Here is a 21932-nt window from a genome sequence, read left to right as displayed (position 1 = left end):
TTGAATACATCTTATGTTTGCTGGTGTGGGGATTCGTGCTTTTCAAGTGTGCTCTTGCATACTTGGATCAAACTAATCCAGGAGCCAGGTAGTGTGTGGCAGGCTCCGGCGTGGGTGCAGACATGTCCGGCAGTGCCCTCCTGCCTCACAAAGGCGCGGCGCTCTGCAGGGAGACAGGAAGTCAAAGCAGAGGAGCTGTGTGCAGTTTAGATGCCGTGTGGCAGGACTGTGCTGCGGGGAAGCTTTGTGCTGCATCGTGTCCCTGCTGCTAGAGAAAGCCGTGGGCAGTGATGAAAGGACGATGAGTGATGGAGGGAAGAGGAGCTGGAATATTGCACACATCTCTGTCTCATCTCCTGCTCAGAGCTCCCTGACGCAGGGCGGAAGCTGCCACTGCACACAGTGGGATCAAAGGCCTCCCTCCCTTCTGTCTCATGACACTGGCTCTTTGGAGCCCTTCATCAAGGGCTTGGTGGAAAGCGAGCACCTCTCAGTGCTTTTCTGGGCTTGGTGTTTCCACTCAGTCTGTCTCTCTTCTCATGACCCTTCTGGGTGGTGGAGAGCCACTGCCTGGAGACGTGAGTCTGTCTCTGTGGCCTGGGTGGGCCAGGCAGGTTCACACCGTGGTGCTGATTTGGCCCAAGATTCACAGGGGCATTTGTGTTTTGACAGCATTTCGGCTTTGACTCCCCTCGGCAGTAAACGGAGCCCAGACATTGCCACCGAAAGCCCTGCTGCAGAAGAGATCACCGTGTGCCCTGGTAAGAGCCATCATGACTCCACCTGAGCCCTGTTCTGCGCAGGACCCAGCCCATGCTCCAGGACAAGCCTGTACTCCTGGGTCTGGGAGACCTCTGCCCCTCCTCAGGATGTTGAGGGTTCACTCCTCTGGGTTCAGTGCCTATTTGCTGAGCAAAACAGGGTTTCTGTCCTGCTAAGCCCCATCGCCGCTAGCTGCGGGTGGTCAGTTTGTTCCCTCCTCATTAGGCACCAAGGCCCATGTGGGTTCTTGGGTCACGCACCTGACAGCCCTGCTGCAGAGCTGGGAGCGTGGGGTGGAGGATGAGGAGCCTCACGCTGGGGCTGCAGCACTCTGCCCCACCCGGCACTCTCTTGCTCACATTCTCCGGGCTGCGCGGGCCCTGTCCTCGCCCCCATGCCGTGACTTTTAACCTCTCCCCTGCTCGGCAGCTGGGACACGTCTGCTCACGTTCACGGAAAGTCTCGAACGTGTAGAAGCTGTGAAAACACTGTGAAGCAAACGTGCCGAGCTCCCCTGGCGAACAGGGTGCTAGCTGGGGGCTGCCAGCCCGCACTGACGGGGCTTCCGTTGCAGAGACCCAGCCAAGTCCCTCTGAAGCGATCGAGCCAGTGAGCAAGGAGCTGTGTTCAGCCAGCAGAGATGCACCTAGGCAGGTGAGAGCCCCGCGAGATGGGTCAACTAGGTGTCCCCTCATTCCTGCGTGTCTCCAGGGGAGGGCTGGGCCTCTGACCAGCCCACTGCCTAATTAGTCCCAGGTTATGATGCTCCCAGACCCCTCACAGCCACGGTCTCTAGGACTGCGTGGGCCTGCACCTACCACGGGCTGCTACTGAGCCTGATCACTCTGCTGCTCAGGGCCGATGGGCAAGTACCACTGCTGGTCAGCACCTCGGGGTGAGCCCTGGCTGGGGCTGACCTTTCTGTGCTGGTATCTGCTGGACTGGGCTCAGTCTAGCTGTCATGGAGGGCAGGAGGAGCAGTGAGTGGGGCTGGGCTAGGCTGCTTGTTGGCAGTGCTTCAGCCTGGCACTTTTAGAGCAAGGGCCAGGGGAGAACAAGCAGAGCCTGAGTGCCTGCAGCAGCCATGGCCTTGAGCAGAGCAATGCAAACATGGAGCCAGGTCTGCTTCCTCCCTGGCGTGCAATAAGAGCGGCTGCCCATGTTGCCATGTCTGGATTGCCACACTGGTACTGCAATGCCCAGCTGCTGTCACAATAACGACATCTGAATGTGCTTCCTGATCTCAGAATGGCTCCTTGGGGTGTTCATTTACAGCTGTATCCGGGGAGCAAGCACCACATGGGCAGGGACATGTGGGCCAGGGCCTCGCAGGTGCTTGACAAGAGCTTCATTTGTGAGAACGCGGCCGGGCAGCTCATGCAGGGCACCGGGAGCTGCAGCGTCTCGTTGTCATGGGCCCCCTAACGAAGCTAGTTCCGCTCCGTGCCTTCTTGCTGCAGGTGCCTGCCAGCCCTGCACACTCAATTAGCCACTGCAGCAGGGAGCTGTAGCCGTTATTCTGCACGGAGCACTGCCATCACGGCTGCTCGGGCGTGTTGCGCTGGGGCAGCAGGAGTTGGGGGCCCTAAACTCAGCCCCTGAGATTTGCAGATGGTGCCTGCAGGGTCTTAGGTGCCTGGGTAGGAGCTGAATGCCAGAGCCTTGCAGGCTGATGTGGTTACACCCTGAGGGAAGGCTGTGCTGAGCCACTGCGGGCAGCAGGCTCTGGTCCTGCCAGCAGGATGCATATTCTTTGTGTGGTGGTCAGGGTAAGGCTACGAACGGCCTGGCTGGCCCGAGCAGACCCCACTCAAAGCCTGAGCCCACAGACTTCAGCCCAGAAGCCACATTGCCATGAGCTGACCCAGCCCCTGGCTGCAGGCAAGCAAGGCATGCAGGGTTTCCCTCCTGAGGCTCCGATCAGCCCCCATGACAGGCACCGTCATAGACCAGATCTCTGCCATAGCTGTGTGCCCAGCTGACCCCAGTCACAGCCTCCCAGATGGGCACTGTCACGAGGCTCCTTGTGTCACAAGGACCCTTGCAGATGCCATCTCACTGGGTTGTGTCTCCCCATGGGCTCCCTCTAGCTAGTTCATGTTTAAATGTTGCAGCTAATGGCACAGGAGAAATGCTCTTCTTCCACACGTGCAAGGAGAGATGCTCCCGGCAGGCTGCCCAGGGCAGACCCCTCCCTTGGCTTGGCCGGCCTGCTGCCTCACCGGGACCTCAAAACATGTAGGCACAGTCTGGGTCGCAGTAGTGTAGGTGCCTGGGAGCGTGGCTGAGGGCCAGCGTGTTTTAGCCACCACGTGCCAGCAGAGTGGACTGGTAGCCTCCAACAGCAACAGCTCCCGTCATGTTCATAGATGTTTGGGTCGGAAGGGACCTCAACAGATCATCGAGTCCGACCCCCTGCCCTGGGCAGGAAAGAGCGCGGGGGTCAGATGACCCAGCCAGGTGCCTATCCAGCCTTCTCTTAAAGACCCCCAAGGTAGGGGAGAGCACCACCTCCCTTGGGAGCCCAGTCCAAATTCTGGCCACCCTTGCTGTGAAGAAGTTCTTTCTAATGTCCAAGCTAAATCTGCTGTCTGTCGGTTTATAACCATTGCTCCTTGTTACCCCAAGAGGCACCCTGATGAACAGAGCATCTCCAATCCCTGGCTGCATCCCCTAATGAATTTGTAGATGGTCACAAGATCACCTCCCAGCCTTCTGTTGTGGAGGCTAAAGAGGTCCAGGTCCCTCAGTCTCTCCTCGTAGGGCTTGGCCTGCAAACCCTTAACCATACGAGTGGCCTCCTCTGGACCCTTTCAAGGTTATCCACATCCTTCTTGAAGTGCAGCGCCCAAAACTGGACGCAGTACTTCAACTGCGGACTGACCGGTGTTGCACAGGGGGGGAGGATCACCTTGGATCTGTTTGTCATGCATCTGCTGATGCACAATAAAGTGCAGTTAGCTTTGCTGATGATTTCATCACACTGACGACTCATGCTCATCTTGGATCCACTGTGACTCCGAGATCCCTTTCCACTGCTGTGCTGCTGAGAGGGTCAGTTCCCAGGGAGGAGGTGTGCTGGATATTTTTGCGCCCTAGATGCACCACTCTGCATTTGACCTTGTTGCACTGCATCCTACTGTGTTCTGCCCACTTATCCAACCTGTCCAGGTCTGCCTGCAATCGTTCTCTACCTTTTGGGATGTGCACTTCACCCCACAATTTAGTATTGTCCGCAAACTTGGACAGAGTACATGTTACACCCGCATCCAAGTCACTAATGAAGATATTGAAGAGTACAGGTCCAAGGACCGAATCCTGTGCGACCCCACCAACCACATCCTTCCACGTCGATACCGACCCGTCTACTACCACTCCCTGGGTGTGACCACTAAGCCAATTTGCCACCCAACAGACCGTCATCTAAGTCACAGCCTCTTAATTTATTTATGAGAATGGGATGAGATACTGTATCGAAGGCCTTGCTAAAGTCCAAGTAAACGCCTCTACTCCTGTGTCTAAGCGTTTTTTGACCTGGTCATAAAAAGAAACCAGATTAGTCAGGTAGGCTCTACGTGCTACGAATCCATGCTGGTTGCCCTGCTGCATTATTTTTCCTGGGGGACTCGCACAAATATGATCCTTCAGAATTTTTTCAAAGACTTTTCCAAGGATGGAGGTGAGACTGACCGACCTGTAATTACTTGGATCCTTCTTCCTCCCCTTCTCAAAAATAGGGACCACGTTGGCCCTTTTCCAGTCCTCCAGGACCTGGGCCAAGTGCCACGAGCGCTCAAACAGCTGTGCCAGTGGCTCTGCTATGACACCAGCCAATTCCTTCAGTGCCCTCGGATGCAGCTCGCCCAGGCCTGCCGACTTGAACGCATCCAGTCCATCCAAGTGACTCTGTGCCAAGTTGGCGTCAACAGCTGGTGGGCTGGTGTCCCTCTGATGCCCATCTAAGAGCCCATTAGGAGACTTATCTTGACCCCTGTTCAGGAACACCGAGGCAAAAAAGTCGCTGAAGAGCTCAGCCTTGTCCCCTGGTCTGTCACTAATTGCTCGTGCTTGCTCAGTAGGGTCCCATGCTGCCCTGCACCTTCCTTTTATTCCCTACATACCTAAAAAGGGACTTTTTTGTTGTTTTAATTTCTATTGCCAGCCTCAGCTCCATACTTGCTTTGGCCTTTCTAACTGCCTCTCTGCAAGTGCAGGCCAAGTAGGTATACTCCTCCTTGGGAGCTTCCTCCTGCTTCCACCACCTATATACCTCCTTTTTTTGCCCTTAGGCTCCCCTGGATTTCTCTGTTTAGCCAAGGAAGTTTTTTGGCCCCTTCCCCGCCCTTTCCCTCGCACTGGGATCATCTCCCTCTGCGCCCGAAGGATCGCTTCCTTTAGGAACAACCACCCTTCCTGGACTCCCATCTTGCCAGTACTCCTATCCCGCAGCGCGTCTTTGACTAGACTCTGAGCACACTGGAGTTAGCCTTCCTAAAGTCAAGCGCTCCCACCCTACTAGTTATCTTTCCCGCCCTACGCCGTATGGTGGATTCTGCTGATTGGTGGTAACTGTCCCCAGGCTGACCACAAATCTGCAGCTCCCCTACCAGATCATTCCCCATGGCCAGCACCAAGTCCAGTAAGGCATTCCCCGTAGTGGGACCATATCCCTCCTGCATTAGGTGGAAGTCCTGCGTGCAGGTTAAGAACCTACATGAACGGTTGGATTTCATAGATTTCATAGATTTCATAGACATTAGGGCTGGAAGGGACCTCGGAAGATCATCGAGTCCAGCCCCCCGCCCAAAGGGCAGGACGTCAGCTGGGGTCATAGGATCCCAGCAAGATAAGCATCCAGTTTCATCTTGAAGGTGTTCAATGTAGGCGCTTGAACAACCTCCGGTGGCAGGCTGTTCCAGACCTTGGGGGCTCGGACAGTAAAGAAATTCTTCCTTATGTCCAGCCTGAAATGAACTTGTAGTAGTTTGTGACCATTCGTCCTCGTCATCCCTTGGGGCGCTCTGGTGAACAAACGTTCCCCCAGATACTGGTGGTCACCCCTGATAAACTTGTAGGTGGCCATCAGATCACCCCTGAGCCTGCGCTTTTCCAGGCTAAAGAGCCCCAGGGCTCTCAGCCTGTCATCGTAGGGTCTGCTTCCCTGACCTCTGATCATGCGTGTGGCTCTTCTCTGGACTCTCTCAAGCTTCTCCACATCCTTTTTGAATTGTGGAGCCCAAAACTGGACGCAGTACTCCAGCTGCGGCCTCACTAAGGCCGAGTACAGGGGGAGAATGACGTCCCGGGATTTGCTTGAGAAGCATCTATGGATGCAAGCCAGCGTTTTGGTCGCCTTACTAGCCGCAGCATCGCATTGCAGGCTCACGTTCATCTTGTGGTCAATGATGACCCCCAAGTCTCTTTCTTCCATAGTGCTAGCCAACATAGCACTGCCGAGCCTATAAGGATGCTGCGGGTTTTTTTTCCCAAGGTGGAGAACCTTGCATTTATCGGCATTGAACACCATCAGATTCTCATCCGCCCACTTGCTGAGCCTGTCCAGGTCAGCCTGGATCACCCGTCTGTCTTCTGGTGTGGATGCTTTGCCCCAAAGTTTGGTGTCATCGGCGAACTTGGCCAGTCCGCTTCTGACTCCAGTGTCCACATCATTAATGAAGATGTTGAACAGTATGGGTCCAAGGACAGAGCCCTGGGGGACCCCACTGGTCACAGGACACCACGATGAGTGACTTCCATCAATTACTACCCTCTGGGTCCGACCCCGGAGCCAATTTTCCAGCCAGTGGATCGTGGGGGACCCAAGGCGACAATTGGCCAGTTTCTCCAAGAGACGATCATGGGACACCAGATCAAAGGCTTTTTTGAAGTCAAGATATATGACATCAATCTCATCTCCCTTGTCCAGGTGATAGGTCACCTGGTCGTAGAAGGAAATGAGATTGGTCAAGCAAGACCTACCCGCAACAAACCCGTGCTGGCTATCCCTTAAGATGTTGGCGTCGGCCAGTCCATTAAGGATGGCCTCCTTAATAAACTTTTCTAAGATCTTCCCCGGGATAGAAGTCAGGCTGATGGGCCTATAGTTAGCCAGATCCACTTTCCTCCCTTTCTTGAAGATAGGCACCACGTTGGCCTTCTTCCAGTCTTCGGGCACTACACCAGAGCGCCAAGAGTTTTCAAAGATCCGCGCTAGAGGCTGGGCTATGATGCTCGCCAGCTCCTTGAGTACCCTGGGGTGAAGATTGTCAGGGCCGGCTGACTTGAAGGTATCCAGCTTCTCAAGATGTTCCTTCACAAAGTCAGCATTAATGGAGGGCAGGGGCAGGGGACCATTAATGGCTGGCTGCTCCCAGCAGATGTCATGGGGGTAGTTTAGGTCCCCCATGACAACCCCGTCCCTAGACCATACAGCCTCTGAGAGTTGCCTGCCTGCTCACTGCCCCTCCATCATCATGGCTGTCCTTCCTGCTTCCCTTTTCCCTGGTAGAGGTCTTGGGCTAGCTCTGCGCTGCCTTCGGGCACTGCCTCATGAAGTCCCCAGCAGGCTCTTTCATGCTCTGCTCCTCAGGCAGGGAGGCTTTGCATTTCCCTGGGACGTGGTGCTCCCTAGGGTCCAGCTGCTCACCCTGCCCCCTGTGGTGCTTCCCCAGGTAGCTGATCCCTGAGGATGATTGTGCTGGGGCTGGGCAGGGAAGGGGAGCACACACAGTTTTGGGGAAGGGCTGTGGGGCCACCTGGTGCTGCACGGTTGTGAGGAGCACTGCAGCACTGAGGCCTGGTGGGCTGAGCTCTTGTCCCTTTCCTCAGACTGCTGGAGACGAAGATGCGGGTGGCGCGTCGGAGAGCACTCTTGCCACGGCTGCCTGTGTGGCCTGCCCGCTGTGCGACCAGGGCTTCCCTGCCACGGAGATCGAGCTGCACGCCATGTATTGCAACGGCGCCACGGGAGAGGATGCTGATGAGGACCTCCCAGGTCTGCTGTGTGCGGGCTTCCAGGCCTCAGTTCTGTCTGTGCAGGCACATGTGTGCACATGTGTGCCTGGCTCTGCTTGTGTGTGTGTGCATGTGGACTGCAAAGCTCTTGGAGCTGTGGGCCTCCAAGTTGCTGGCTGAGCAGTGCGGGGAAGCCGCTGCCCTCTGCGCACATCATGGCCTGCGGTGGTTATGAGAGCATACCCGGCTGTGTCTGTGTACAGGTGAGCAGCGTGTCCTGCTCTCCCGCTGCATGCACAGCAGGCTCCGCTGGCAGCTGGGGGCTGAAAAGTGCCAGGGGCTGCGCTCGAGTGCAAGCGGCAGAGCTAGCTGTACCCAGGGCTGCAGCAGCAGTGCTGATCCTGTCACAAGCTCCCAGCCCCACAACAAAACATGCAGGGGGAGGCCTGTCTCTTCTGATGAGGTCCAGTTGGGAAGAATCTCCCATAATGGGAACAAGCACAGGGCGCTGGGGACAGGCAGTGCGGGGCAGGAAGGAGCAGCTTGGAAGAGCATGCATGAGTCTGGTGTGGGAGGCGGTGAGCTTGTGACATCCAGCCAGTGTCACAGGCCTCTGAGCATGAGTGTGGGGCCAGTCACCCTTGCTACAGCCCCGTGAGGCATGCTCAGGGGACCTGCCAGCAGCTTGTGCCAGGCCAGGCAGGAAGTCCCAGCTCCCCGGGGATCCAGAGCCTGGAGGAGGCCAGAGGGAGGATGGAGCAAGAGCAGAGTTTGCTGGAGGGTGGGTCTGACATTGCAAGACTGCAGCTCCCTACACCAGGAGGTCAGAGGTGAAGGCTCCTCCCTGTCTCCAGCTGTGTGGCCTGGGCTTGCCACTGCTGGCTTGGGGCCCCCATGCCCAGCTCCGCTGCAGCAGTGCTCAGCCGCATGGCCTCGCTCTCCCCTGTGCTGCCACACACGGCACAGCTGGGGTCTTCCCCAAGCAGCTGGTGCACTGGCCCTGTGCTCAGCGGGGTGTGCTGTGCCAGCTGTGCTTGCTGCTGTGGGAGACTAGAAGCCATGAGCACCTGAGCGTGTGCAGGAGGCATCCCAAGGCTGCGGTGCTGGAAGGTGAACGAGCTCACCAGTGGTTCTCCCTGTCCCTTCAGACACCAGCAGTGAGTCTGTGTGGGTTGTGGTGGCACGAGGCTGGGCCAGGGCAGGATGGGGAGGAGATGCCACCTTAAGGCCTGGCCCTGTGTGTGGAAAGTGGCTGAGGCAGAGTCTGTCTGCTTCCTGAGGGACAGAAGCAGGCACCACAGAGGCCTGGCTGCTCTCATGGCTGCCGTGGGAGGGCTGGCAGGCCGCGGAGCCCAGCACCAGCAGGCAGGGAGGGCCCCCAGAGCCGCGTGCTGTGCTGGGAGAGCGGCCTGTTGCAGTCACGCAGCTGGAGGAGGTGCCAGGCCGCAGGGTGCAGCTGTTGTCTGGGAGCCTGACTGAGACCCAGAGCAGTCCTGCCCTGTGCCCTTGGGCCCTGGCCAGCTCTTCTCCCCTCAGCAGGGAGCTCGGCTTCCCCAGCTGAAACGCAGCCCTGCGCCGCTGGCGTCGGGAGCGTGTGGAGAGGACTGCGGCGGGAGCAGCCAAGCTGCGCACGTACCCAGCAGCCGCCTGCAGTCAGGCTGCAGAGCCTGCTCGGCCGTGCCGGGGAGCGCAGCACGCTGGAGCCAGGCATCAGCATGCGAGTCAGGCAGATCCATCCGTCCACGTGCCGCCTGCCTGTCTCCGAGCTGCCCGGCACTGCCGGGAGCTTCCCTTGCATAGCTTGTGGGGCATCCCTGACCCCGGGACTTGAGGGTCTGTGCCTAGGAGTCTGCTGCAGGGTTAGGGTTGCGGTCCATGGCAGTAGCCTGCGCCCCCTCCCATCCCGGGGAGATCCACTGAGTGAGGCTTTCTGCTTGCATTCCAGTACTCACACGGCGGCAGAGAGAAGCCAAGAGCAGAGCGGTCCGGGGCATCCCGCCACCCAGGGACACTGGCAAGTAAGTAGGTAGGCGGCTTCCCTCGGCTCGTGTGGACACCCCGGCCATGGAGCTGGGCCTCCTGGTGCCCAGGGCAGGGGGAAGCAGAGGCTGCCAGGCTCTTAGCTTCGTTGGGTTGCTTCCAGCCCAGCCTATGTGCAGGCCAGCAGCGTTTGCTCTGGTAGCTCTGGAGAGCGGCTGCTGGGTATGAACTGGGCCAGGCCCACGAGCATCTGGGAGGAGCCCTGAAAGGAGGAGCAGGCTGGATGGGGAGCTGACAACATGGCAGCTGGAGGGATCGTCTTAATTCAATTAGACTTTCGGAAGAGCCGTGGCTTTGTTTAATATCTTCCTCTCCAGCCCCTCCTCCTCCCACCCACCCGGAGCTTGGAAGAGAGGAGCTGACAGTGAGATCCCTGCCATGGAAGCAATTTTGTTGTTGCAAACAGGGAATGGCAACATCGCTAATGGAATTAGGCTAATTATAGAGAGGACAGCTTCTGTTTAGACACGTTATCTGGGTAATCGGCACTGACTGGAAAGGCACCACAAGAAGAGGATGGCAGAGTGAGCGTGGGGGGTCGAGGCGGAGGAAGCCACGCTCGCCCCTGCTGGGCTCAGTCTGCTCTGTGGCTGACCCACTCCTGATGGCTGCCGGGTAGCCATGCTGGGGTGCCCCTTGTCCTCCTCCTTGGAGGGGGGGCCCAGGAGGAGCCATGGCCCTTTAGGCTGTCACCGGCCCAGTCTGAGTTCAGTGCCAGTGTGGACAAGCCCTCGGCTTCCAGAGCCTGCTCTGCTCTGCTCTGCGGTGGTGCCTGGCGAGTGGAGCTGGGGGCGGTGCAGAAGCTGCTCAGACGGGGTCTCCGGTGAGCCGATGCTCTGCTTCCACACCCTTGCTTTGCCTTGCAGGCAAAGTGCAGCTCCTTCAGCAGAGCCCCAGGGCCTGTTGCAACCACCTGGGAGAGTGTTTCATGTCCAAGGAGAACCTGGCCCGTTAGAGTAGCCAGCTTCATTAGCGTCCCATTCCATCGCTGCAGCTGCAAGGAGTGCCAGCAGTTGCTCCAGTGTGGTGGTGGGTGCCGGGTGGGCAGTGCTGATGGCAGCTTGGGAGCAGGGCAGCATCTCAGGCCTGCGGTCAGCAGAGTCCTGACGCACTGCTCTTCCCTCGGGCTCAGCAGGAGCGAGAAGTGCTACCTCTGCAAGTCGCTGGTGCCGCGCAGGGAGTATGAGCGCCACGTGGACGGCTGCCTCCAGGCCGCGGAGAGAGCGCTAGGCACCAGGAGGCTGCGAAGCGCCAAGGTGAGCACAGGTTTCCCTGAGCAGTGCTCCCCACCAGCTGGGGACAGAGGGGTGTGCCCTCAGGGTGTGAGCAGCAGGGCTGCCATCCTCTGCCCAGCCTTGGCCTGGGGGCTGCAGGGCATGGATTGCTGCAGCAGAGCATCCGGGGCCTGGTTGGGCTGTGACATTGGGGGTGGCTGAAGAGGAGTCAGCCATGGTGACGTCGCCTTGCCCCGGCATCCTGGGCCCCTGGGACATTGGCATTGCTGGATGCAAGGATCGGTGCCCTGGGCACACCCTCCACCCTTGACCCCAGGACTAGATGGAGGTCCCATGGGCGAAAGCAGGACCTCTCAAGGGTCCAGCTGATGGTGCTGCATACTGGCCCCCAGACCCCCAAGGGCCTTGTGAAGGAGCCGGCGTTGTAGTCTGCAACCCCCACGAGGAAGCTGCCCCAGGGAGGTCATGGCCGGCCTGTGGTCAGAGCCTGTGGGAGCGGCTCAGAGCTCCAGGCTTCCTGCCCTGCGACCCCCTTCCCGGGCCCACCTGTTGTGAGGGAGCTGCTCTCAGCCGCCTCGCCTCGGCTGGGCCTTCCTTCCTTAGCCACCGAGGTCCGGCAGCAGCATGACGCTCTGCTCTCTCCTTCCCGCAGGATGACAGGCCCGAGGGCCGCCTCCTTGCCCTGCTGGAGCTCTCCGAGAGCAAGGCTGCAGGTGGGAATGCCCGGCCGGGATGGGGACAGGGACGGGTCCTGGGCTCGGGGCCTGCCCTGCAGAGGGCTGGATAGAGGCATGGCCCGTACCCCTTGGCTCTGTTTGCTTTGGCTCATAGTCACTGGTGTGTTCCTGGTGCCGTGTCTGGCTGCTGTCCTGGAGACGCTTGTCCCTGCAAAGCAGGGGGAAGCCAGGGCCAGTCCTCCCCTCATGCCCCCAGGCGTCCCTTGGCGCGGGCTGTCCTAGCTGGGTCCTGAAGAGAGGCAGGACCCCCATGTCGGTCCAGTTCCCAAGCAAGACGGCAGGGCAGTACGAGTGCGAGTGCTCCGGGATGCTGGAAGGACCCAACATTGGTGTGACGCCACCAGTGTCTCCTCCTGTGGCCCACCAGAGAGTGGCCTGTCCCTGCCCCTTGCAAGCTGGCACATGGCAGAGGGGCTGCTTGCTTGCTGCCGGGTAATGGGACTGTTCGGCCCCTAGCCCCCCCGCTGTGGCCCAGCGCCCGGCAGTGCGTGCCCAGCCCTATGCCAAGGCAGGCCCCCTTCACCCGAGCGTGCCCCCAGGGCTGAGGCTCTGCTTTGTGCTCTCATTGCAGGTGCTGCCGTGGGGGTCACATCGTCTGCAGGAGCAAGCCCAAGGTCAGTGGGCGCTCTCGTAAACCAGGTATCCCCTCTCCCCACTCCCAGGCCCACATCCTGGTCCCTGTGGGGCACAGGGGCCATCAGGCTGGGGGGGAAATCACTGCCCCATGGCCCTTCCCACGCCCTTCTGCCACAGGAGCCTGGAGCAGCCAGGGGCTCCCTGCCTCCAGCTCCAGCGGGGTGGTGGCAGCAGCCCTTGGCCGGGGCCTGTGGGCTCTGGGTTGAGCCGGGTGGGCTCTTCCGGGCAGCGCTGCATTCGGGTCTTGCTTTCTCCCCTAGGCACCTCCTATCCAGGGCCCAGGATGATGCTGGGAACAGTGCAGGCGGCCGGTGTAGCCCTCCCCACACGCCTCTGAGGGATCCCCCGGCCAAGGCCCTCATGTCCCTGGGTGAGGCCGCGGCCTGCCTGCTGGACCTGGAGGAGCCGGCGGGCGCTCAGCCGGGCAGTCGCCTGCAGACCAAAGCCGCCCGGCGGAGGAAGAGGAAGTTCTGAGCCACGCTGCCGCAAGGACTCGGGCCCCCCGCCCTCCGCCCCCTTTATATGTTTTGTACGCTGGCGCGGCTGGGCGCAACGCCCAGTCTCTCCGTGCCCCGCAGCTCCCCCACCCCCTTGCAGAGATGGAAATATATTTATGTACATTTTTACAAGCTGGCCGTGGCGCCCTGCGGCCTGCATGGGCAGGAGGGAGCGAGGGTGTGGGGAGGCACCAGCATCCAGGAGCTGGGGCCCTGTCCCAGCAGCACCCAGCTGGCTGCTCGTGGAAACTGTGGTACCTGCCTGCCATGGTGCCCTTTGTCCTCACTGGGAAGCCCCAAGGGTGGGAAGGTCCCCAGCCTGCTGCACGGTGCATGGGCATGTCTGCGCCAGCCACCCTGGCCCTGCGGCCAGCTCGGGACAGAGCAGCCCTGCCTGGTGGGGTGGCTTTGCATAGCACGTCACCCCGTGGGCCAGCCCCACAGTGGGTCAGGCCTGTGGGCACATGGAGCCAGGCTGCTCGACAGCCGGCAAAGCCTGTTGGCAGCTGTGACTGCTGCCAGGTCTGCGAGGGTCCCGGCAGCACGGGAGGGTGGGAAGGCCCCACGGGTCCCTCAGGCAAGGCCCCTTTGGGCAGCGTCACGACTCTGTGCCCAGCCGGGCGCTGGAGGGAGAGCGCCAGGCCGTGCTTAGGGAAGGGTGTATGCCAGGGGATGGGATCTGATGCTGGGAGCCTCACCCGTGGGACGCCCGTCGCAGCCGCAGTGCTGCTCCCTGCCACCTTCTGCTTCTCTGGGTCCTGCAGAGGTGGCACCGCCTGCCAGGGCTCCTCATGCCTGCTGTTTGCGTCCTTTGTCCATTGGGGCCCCGGACCCCACCCTGCCCCGCGTCCCTGGCTCCTGTGTCACGGCTGGAGGAGCCCTGTGTCTGTGCCCTGGGCAGCAGGGAGGAGGCGGCAGACCCATGCCCCAGGCAGCAAAAGCTGAAAAGCCCCCTTGGCCTGGGAGACAGCGGTGTGGGGCTTCGCCTGCACGGCCCGGGTGGGGGGCGATGAGCCCAGCATGAGGGCTGGGGGCAGGCAGGGGAGGTGGAGGGACGGGAAGGGCAGGGGCCGCTGGCACAGTCCGTGCGTTTCCCCCCCCCCCAGCCTCTTGAAGACTCAGATCAGGCATGGTGGCTGCTTAACCCGGCAGGGGAAATACCGTGCCCCTGTGTCCGTGGCGGCAGTTCCCCAAAGCGCACCCGGGAGAACTGCGCTTCTGGCTGGGTCAGGACCCGCCGAGGTGCAGCAGCTTTAAGCTCACTTTAGGGAAACAGGAGTCTCCTCCCTTGCTTGCTCCAAGGGCCTTATGGCTGAGGGCAAGCAAAGCTCGGGCAGCCGAACCCCAAGCCTCTGGGCTTGGGCCTGCAAGTAGGATGCCCGCAAGCTCACAGGGCAGACGGTGCCCCGGGCGGTGGTGGCATCTGAGGCTCTCTGGCACGGGGCCAGGTGGGGCAAACAAGGCACCGAGCAGGCAGGGCTGCATGGGGGACCCAGGTGCCCTGGCCCCGGCTTGGGTAGGTCCAGCCACATGCTCCGTGATGCAGGGCATGCCCTGTGGGCGCAGCCCTGCTCTGGCCCAGGGGTCATGCCAACGCCCCCAGTCTTGGGTGCTGGGGATGCGCCTGGAGGAACAGCCTGGAGCCTGCCCTGCCCCAGGCTTGGTGCCTGGTGGCAGGGAGGGGCAGGAAACATCTTGTGATTCGCTTTCACTTTGCCTCTGAGTTGGAGTGTCAGGGAGCCCCGGAGCAGACACGGAAGCCCCTGCTGCAGCCTGTCGCCGGTGTCCTTGGAGCAGACCACGCCGTGAGGTAGGCAGCGGGGTCGGGCTGGGCCCTGCCCACGTGGGGGCTGCTGCTCGTGGGGTAGCTTCTCTCCAGCTTCTCCCTTGCACCAGCTGTGCCAGGCACCTGCTAACCCATGCAGCCACAGCATGGTCACCAGCACCACCCGTGGGTGCCCACCGAGGAGGAGGGCAAGAGTGGGAAACAGGACCCACCCTCCGCACTCAGGGTGTCGGTGCAGGGAAGGGCTGGGAGCCACGCATCTCCAGGGAGCAAGGACACAGAAGAGGAAGTGGGGTTGGGGCCAGGGTCATGGGACAGAGGCCGGCAGGAACAGGGCGCGGTGCCCCCATGCAACACTCGGCACTAGAGGGGCTCAGCATGGAGCCCGCCATGGCCCCAGCTGCCTGCCCCTGGACCTGGCATCCAGCGAGGCCGTGGTGTGGAGCCAGGAGCTGCCCTGGCATCACTTGGATGCAGGCCATGCGCCACGTGCCTGCCGCTGGGGGAGCCGTCCCACCCCCTCCCCAGAACCGCCGTGGCCCTGGGAGACCCTGGCTGCAGCACGAGCCAGGCCACTTCATGGGCACGGCCGCGAGAGCCCTGCCACGTCGCGTGCCAGGTGCCGGGAGGGAGCAGGCCTGTCTGCTCGTTAGCAGGGGGAGGGCTCATTAAGGGGGCTGGCTAATTAATGGCAGAGTTGTTGCTGAGCTAATTAAAATTAGAGCTCAAGTCGACAAGTGCTAATTGGAACTGAAGGCGAATGCAAATTGCCCTGGAAATAGCGGGGCCCTGCTGGGCTGTGCTGGCTGGGGTGGCCCCCGCCCTGGGACTGCGTGTCGCATGCCTGCACACGTGTGTGCCCCCTTCCCCCCCACCCAGTGCCAGCCCTGTGTGGGGACTGAGCCAGGCGGGAGCAAGGGTTGCAGCTCCGCGTCCCCATCGGGGTCAGCTGGTCCTGGGTCTGAGCAGCACATGCAACCGCTCAGGATGGAAGGGAGCTCATTAAATAACGTGCAGGGCCTGGGTCGTGGGGCAGTGCAGGGTGGGGGGGGGACGGCTGCGTGACCAAGCACGTAGGGGTGTGTGTAGGCAGCCAGGAGGGCATGTGCAGTCTGCCATGTATGGGCTCGGGGAGCGGGCAGCGGGTGATGTTGGTAGCAGGCAGGTGCGGGGGTGTGTGTGCATTTGTACATGCGTGTGCTCCTGCAGCTGTCACGCAATGGCACGAACAGGCACTACGTTTCAAAGAAACCAGGAAGTTCTTTGTCACCCGAGGGTCAGTCAGGGTGGAGCGGCTCCCAGCTGTGGTGGGAGCTGGGAGCGCAGCCAGTCGCACGGGCTTGGACACTTCTGGGGGCAAAGGGGCACAGCCTCCAAATCAGACAGTCCTGGGCCCTCGGTGCTGGAGGCTGCCGGGGAGAGAGGAGCGGGGGCAAAAGACCCAGTCACCCTCCCTTCAGCCTCCGCTCTCTGTCAGCTGTGCGACACGGGGTTTTCAGGTTCTGAGTGTTTCCAAGCCTCGGTCCAGGTCCTCACAGACCCCCCCTGCCCCGGGCTGTGTGCCTCTCGGTTTTCATAGGCAGCGGACGGAGGACCGAGGAAGTGCAAGAGGACGTCTGTGTTTGCACAAGGCTGGCCCAACGGAGCCGCTTCCTCTTTTCCAAGCAGCTGCAGCCCATTTCCCAGAAAGGGCTGTGGCCTGGGCGGGGGGCGGGGGGTGAGCGGGATGCTCTGTACGTGCCTGGGATGCCAGGGCACATTCTTCTCTTCTTGCTGTCCGTGTGGGGCTGCTCAGTGTGAGGGTCCGGGGGTGGGCTTTCAGGTGCGTGTGTGCGCGCGTGCAGGGGTATGTGATCTGATCGTGTCCCAGCCTTTTGGCCCAGACCATCAAGTCCAGTGCCTGTTTGTAACCCGGCAGGGGAAGTACCGTGCATCTGTGTCCACAGGCAGTTTTCCTAAAGCGTCCCCGGGAGAACTGCTCTTCCGGCTGGGTCAGGACCCGCCGAGGTGCAGCAGCTTTAAGCCCAGTTTATGGAAATGGGAGTCTCCTCCCTGGCTTGCTCCGAGGGCCGTATGGCTGAGGGCGGGCAGCATTCAGGGGCACCCAAACCCCACGTAGGATGCCTGCCAAGGGATTTGGAAACATCTGCAGCCCCGGGTGGGGGTGGAGGATGTCTGCCGGTGGTGGGACCACTTATGGTTCTGGACTGCCTCACAGATGTGCAATCCGATTTGGCTGGGAAAACAAATACATTTAATAAAAAAAGAGTGTTGCTTCTACTTCTTGGTCCCTCCGATCAAGTGCAGTCGCTGCAGTGTTGGGTCCCAGGGCTAAGATGGTTATGGGGTGGAGGGTGGGAGCCTGTCCGGCGCGCTGCGGGCAGCCCCCTGCGAGCGGCTCCTGCAGCCTCCCAACAAAAGGATCTTGGCTACACCTGCTTTATGGTGATGGGGTTTCTCCCCAGCTTGCTCCTTTGGCCTGTGGACTCAGGGCAAGCGAGACTTGGGGGCAACAAACCCCAACACCTCTGGGCGTGGGCCCCGCACGTGGGACACGGCCGGGGATGCGGGAGGATCTGAAGCCGTGGGCTGAAGAGTCCAGGAGGGAGGAGAGGTGCGGGCAGCGCAGGCTGGACCCATCGGGCTCTGATCCGGCGATGGGCTCCGGAGCGGGCTTGGCCCCACATACAGGATTAAAAAACAACAAGAAAGTGCAGCTTTGCCAGGCAGTGCTGCCAGCACCGCCCGGATGATTGCTGTGTAGGGACCCCTGCCTAATTGCCCCCCCAGTCCTGGCCTGTGCATGTGGGCAGGAACCGGGGGTCACATCCAGCTGGGACCAGGTGCTCAGCACTGCCGGGGCCTGCGCCACAGCAAGTATTGCAGCCGATGAACCGTGGGGCCCGTATGGCCCTGGCCCGCCCGCAGCCGGGGCTGGCAGCAGCAGGGCGGAGGCCCCGAGCCGCTCCCCAGGTCCCCAGCGCAGGGCTCACCCGCGCTCCCTCCCGCAGGCCCGATGAGCTCGCGCCAGGATGAGCCCGTGCCGCAGGAGCCCCACAAGGAAGCCGGGAGCCCTGTGTGCTCTGCCCAGTGGGTGGGTGACGCTGGTGCCACCCAGCACCCACAGAGCCAGAGCCATCGTGTCACCGAGGTGGTGAGTACAGGCCTCGCCAGGCACCCCCGGGACACTGCCGACTACGTCCCGCAGCCCTTCAGGGCTCCCGGCGGTTCCCAGCTGTGCTCCCTGCCTGACCAGCGCTTCCCCCAGGTGCAGCGAGTCCTGCAGCCGCTGAGCCTGTCCCTGCAGCAGCTGAGCAGCGTGCAGCACCGCATGCTGGCAGCCATGGAGGCCGGGCTGAGCCTCCGGAAAGGTGCCCACGCCGTGCCTATGCTGCCCACCTACGTGCGCTCCACGCCTGACAGCACTGGTGAGTTGTGGCCCCCGTCCCCCAGCCCTCTCCAGACAACTGAACTGCACTGGGGCACGGTGCCCATCGGATCTGGGCTGCTGCAGGTGGGGGCAGGGCTGTGCCCCTCGCCCCAGGTCCTGGGGGCAGCGGGGCAGGGGCAGCCACCTTCCAGGCTGGCTCTGATGCCATGGTCCCTTCTCCACAGAACGAGGCAGCTTCCTGGTGCTGGAGCTGCATGAGCAGGACCTGCGGGTCCTGCAGGCAGAGCTGGGCGGGGGCGGGCGCCAGGGGGCACAACTGAAGGGTCAGGTCTTCGCTGTGCCACGGGACCTCACCGAGGGCAAAGGGGAGAAGGTAAGTGGGTGCAGGGGGTGGGGGGGCGACCCCCTGGCACTGGGATGGGGCAGGGTGGAGCAGCTGTGGCTGACGGGCCATGCCTGGATCCTTCCCTGCTAGCTCTTTGACTTCATGGCGGAGAGGCTGTGCCAGTTCCTGGACAATCTCCACATCCCAGCCACGAGCCACCAGCTGGGCTTCTGCTTCCCCTTCACTTGCCACAAGGCTGGGCTGGAGAAGGTGAGCACCGTGCTGGGGGCTGGCGGCTGGCGGCTGGCCTGCGTGGGCTGGGGCATTTCCCAGCTCCCACGGCAGGAGGAGCCATGGCAGGCCGGCCCCTGCAGCCCCCGATTCTCCCATGCTGCTGTCCCTGCAGAGCGTGCTGCAGACCTGGTCCAAGGGCTACAGCTGCAGCGACGTGGAGGGGAGAGACGTGGGGCAGCTGCTGCAAGCGGCCATCCAGAAGCAGGCGGTGAGGAGCGCGGGGGCCGGGCCAGGGCAGCGGGGCTGAGCTCAGCTGGGGCACGGGAGGCCGGGGGCACTGCCTGACCGTGCGCTCTGCTCCACCAGCGCCACGACATCAACGTCGTGGTCGTGGTGAACGACACCGTGGCCACCATGATGGGCTGCAGCTTGGGGGAGAAACCCTGCGAGGTCAGCCTCATCGTAGGTGAGTGGTGCCGGCGGCACGTGGCGGTTAAGTGGCGGGGGGTCTCCTGGCATGGTGCTGCCATCACATCTGCCTCGCTCGGCCCTGTGCTGTGCAGGCGCCGGCACCAACAGTTGCTTCATGGAGGAGGCGCGGTGCGTGGAGAGCCTGGACGACAACGAGGGGCGGATGTGCGTGAACACGGAGTGGGGCGCCTTTGGGGACACCGGGGCCCTGGCCGACATCCTGACCACGTACGATGAACAAGTGGACGCAGGCAGCATGCACAAGGGGAAGCACAGGTGGGTGCAGGGCCTTGTGGGGTGAGGGAAGCGGTAGAGCTGTGGGCAGGTCAGGACTCGGTACTGGGGTGGGTGGGCGGATGTCCCTTGGGCACGGCCTGGCGTCTGTGGGGCCAGGAAGCGGACCTGCAGGGTAGCAAGCAGAGAGCCCGGGTGGGCGAGGCACTGAGCTGGTGCCACTGCCTCAGCCCCCCTTCGCCCCGCAGGTTTGAGAAGATGATCAGCAGCCTGCACCTGGGCGAGATCGCCCGGCTCCTGCTGGTGCAGCTGGCGCAAGAGAAGGCTCTGCACGCCGGCGGCACCACCCCGCAGCTCCTCACCCAGGGCAAGGTGACGGCTCTGGAAGTCCTGAGCATCTCGGAGTGAGTAGGGGCTGCGCCCCGCCAGCCTGCCTGGCCTCGGCAGGGGGCCTGTGCCCCACGCCCCATGCCCCGTGCCCGCCTGAGCCCCGTGCCCGCCTGAGCCCCGTGCTCTCTCCGCTGCAGGGACCAGGGCGGGCTGGCCGCAGCCCGGTGCCTGATGCAGAAGCTGGGGCTGCAGCCGAGTGACCTGGACTGCTTCGCTGTGCGGCAGGTGTGCCTGGCCGTGGTCACCCGCGCCGCCAACCTCTGTGCCACCAGCCTGGCCGCCATCCTCACCCACATGCGCAAGAACCGGGAGCTGCCACAGCTGGACGTCTGCGTGGGCGTGGACGGGGACATCTTCCAGGGGCGCAAGTGAGGCCTGGCTTGGCTAGGACTGTGGCTGTGGCTGTGGCTGTGGGTGGGCGGGGGGCAGCAGTGGTGGGTTCAGCCACGTCCTGGTGCCTGGTGGGGGGCATGCAGCTCATGCCACAGGCGTGAGGGGGCTGAGGACACTGGGGGGCCGCACCGGAGCTGGGCCCAGCCTGCGGCTTTCCTGCGCCCCAGGTTCTGCCGGACGCTGGAGGAGATGACCAAGAAGCTGGCCCCCGAGTGCGCGGCCACCCTGGTGTCGGCAAAGGAGGACAGCTGTGCCTGGGGGGTGGCTATGGTAACCGCAGTGGCCGTGCGCCTACAGTCCCAACGTCACGAGGTCGACCAGCTCCTGAAACCGCTGCACCTCGCGCCCGACGCCCGGCAGCGGGTCCAGGCCCTGCTGCAGCGTGAGATGGAGCGGGGGCTGCGGCACGAGACGCACGCCCAGGCCTCCACCCGCATGCTGCCCACCTACGTCCGCGCCACACCCGATGGCTCCGGTGAGGGGCGGGCGGGGGGTGCTGCGGCTCTGGGCCTTGGCCGGGGGCTCGTGGGGCGGCTCCAGGCGGCTGGGGGCTGGGAGAGGGCACGAAGCCCCCGCTCTGTGCTGACCCGTGCCCCTTGCAGAGCGCGGCGACTTCCTGGCGCTGGACCTGGGCGGCACCAATTTCCGGGTGCTGCTGGTGCAGCTGCGCAGCAGGGAGGCCGGGGGCATCTGCATGGTCAGCGAGATCTACTCCATCCCGCCCGAGGTGGCCCAGGGCCCCGGCTCCCAGGTACCGGCGCGTGCCCGCCTGCTGGCCCTGGGACCCCTTGCCAGGGCAGCGCCAGCCGCAGCCCCAGCTCAGCGCCTGCATGTGCCGAGAAGGGCAGGGAGAGGGGGACCCTGTATAGCTTGGAGGGGCCCTGTACAGACTGGGGGCCGCCTGGAGCACGTCTGCCCCCTCTCAGCTCCGACCCTGCTCCCCACAGCTCTTCGACCACATCGTGGAGTGCATCATGGACTTCCAGACCAAGCAGGGTCTGCGGGGCCGGACCCTGCCCCTCGGCTTCACCTTCTCCTTCCCCTGCCAGCAAAAGAGCCTGGACCAGGTGCGGGGCTGCCCAGACGCTCCCCTGGGTGGGGCGTGGGGCCGTGCCCGGTGTGACCCCCCTGCCCTGGTGCCACTGCGGTGCCCGCCTGGGCCTGCCGTTAGCCAGAGCCACAGCAGAGCCGCCTTGGTGTGGACTCTGAAACCTAACGACCCCGCAGGGCATCCTGCTGAACTGGACAAAAGGCTTCACGGCCTCGGGCTGCGAGGGGAAGGACGTGGTGGAGCTGCTGCGAGAGGCCGTGCGGCGCAAAAACGTACGGGGCCGGGCGCTCTCCTGGGGGGGCTGGGCAGGGGTTTGGCGCTGTGCCCGCGTCCGCTGGGAGCGGGTGGGCGCTGGGCTGGGCCACCGCCAGGTTCCCTGGAGGAAGAAGCGATTTCCCAGGAGACGTCGGTGGGCCTGGCGACAGTTGCTGTGGTGATGGGGAATTGCGTTGCCTAGTAACCTGGCGCTTTCTTCCCAGCAATTTGATCTGGATGTGGTTGCCATAGTGAACGACACCGTGGGAACCATGATGTCGTGTGGCTACGACGACCCCAACTGCGAGGTCGGCCTCATCGTGGGTAAGGAGCAGGGCTGGGGAGGGGGCTCCGGCATGGTCCAGCCCACAGTGCGTGGCGCTGGGGTGAGGCCAGACACAGCAAAGCCCGGCTTGTCCGGTCCAGCCCAACCCCTCGCGCAGGACCTGCCGTGGCCTTGGCTGGAGTCGTCGGTCTGAGCCGGGGTCAAACCCCTCCTGCCCCAGCGCAGTGTCAGGCTGAGCCTGAGCGCAGGGGCAAG

At 62.5% G+C, this 21932-nt stretch overlaps 2 protein-coding genes across 8 annotated transcripts in view; both read left to right on the top strand.

Moving 5' to 3' along the window:
• UIMC1 (ubiquitin interaction motif containing 1) overlaps positions 1-12993 on the top strand; it is a 32198-nt gene extending 19205 nt beyond the window's left edge. For 2 of the 7 annotated variants that reach the window (XM_059712988.1, XM_059712983.1), the window contains exons 7-14: positions 673-761; positions 1337-1416; positions 7591-7756; positions 9662-9734; positions 10889-11012; positions 11644-11704; positions 12300-12342; positions 12625-12993. In XM_059712988.1, the coding sequence (XP_059568971.1) occupies positions 673-761; positions 1337-1416; positions 7591-7756; positions 9662-9734; positions 10889-11012; positions 11644-11704; positions 12300-12342; positions 12625-12838 (850 nt within the window). In that variant the 3' untranslated portion in view covers positions 12839-12993. Of the gene's footprint in view, positions 1-672; positions 762-1336; positions 1417-7590; positions 7757-9661; positions 9743-10888; positions 11013-11643; positions 11705-12299; positions 12368-12624 lie in introns of those variants that run through there. The other 5 variants (XM_059712984.1, XM_059712985.1, XM_059712986.1 and 2 more) reach the window with 5 other exon arrangements.
• Positions 12994-13963: 970 nt separating this feature from the next.
• Positions 13964-21932, top strand: part of HK3 (hexokinase 3) — a 9804-nt gene continuing 1835 nt past the window's right edge. Inside the window, exons 1-15 of the mRNA XM_014601333.3 lie at positions 13964-14671; positions 17659-17801; positions 17916-18075; positions 18263-18411; positions 18514-18633; positions 18770-18865; positions 18964-19063; positions 19161-19344; positions 19551-19706; positions 19830-20060; positions 20253-20560; positions 20688-20836; positions 21033-21152; positions 21313-21408; positions 21616-21715. Coding sequence (XP_014456819.1) covers positions 17664-17801; positions 17916-18075; positions 18263-18411; positions 18514-18633; positions 18770-18865; positions 18964-19063; positions 19161-19344; positions 19551-19706; positions 19830-20060; positions 20253-20560; positions 20688-20836; positions 21033-21152; positions 21313-21408; positions 21616-21715 — 2107 coding nt within the window. The 5' untranslated portion in view covers positions 13964-14671; positions 17659-17663. The remainder of the gene's footprint in view (positions 14672-17658; positions 17802-17915; positions 18076-18262; positions 18412-18513; positions 18634-18769; positions 18866-18963; positions 19064-19160; positions 19345-19550; positions 19707-19829; positions 20061-20252; positions 20561-20687; positions 20837-21032; positions 21153-21312; positions 21409-21615; positions 21716-21932) is intronic.

The sequence above is a fragment of the Alligator mississippiensis genome, chromosome 9 (assembly GCF_030867095.1).
Source record: "Alligator mississippiensis isolate rAllMis1 chromosome 9, rAllMis1, whole genome shotgun sequence".
NCBI lineage: Eukaryota > Metazoa > Chordata > Crocodylia > Alligatoridae > Alligator > Alligator mississippiensis.
The sequence above is the reverse complement of the archived record's forward strand: the minus strand, read 5'-3'. Positions and strand labels throughout refer to the sequence as shown.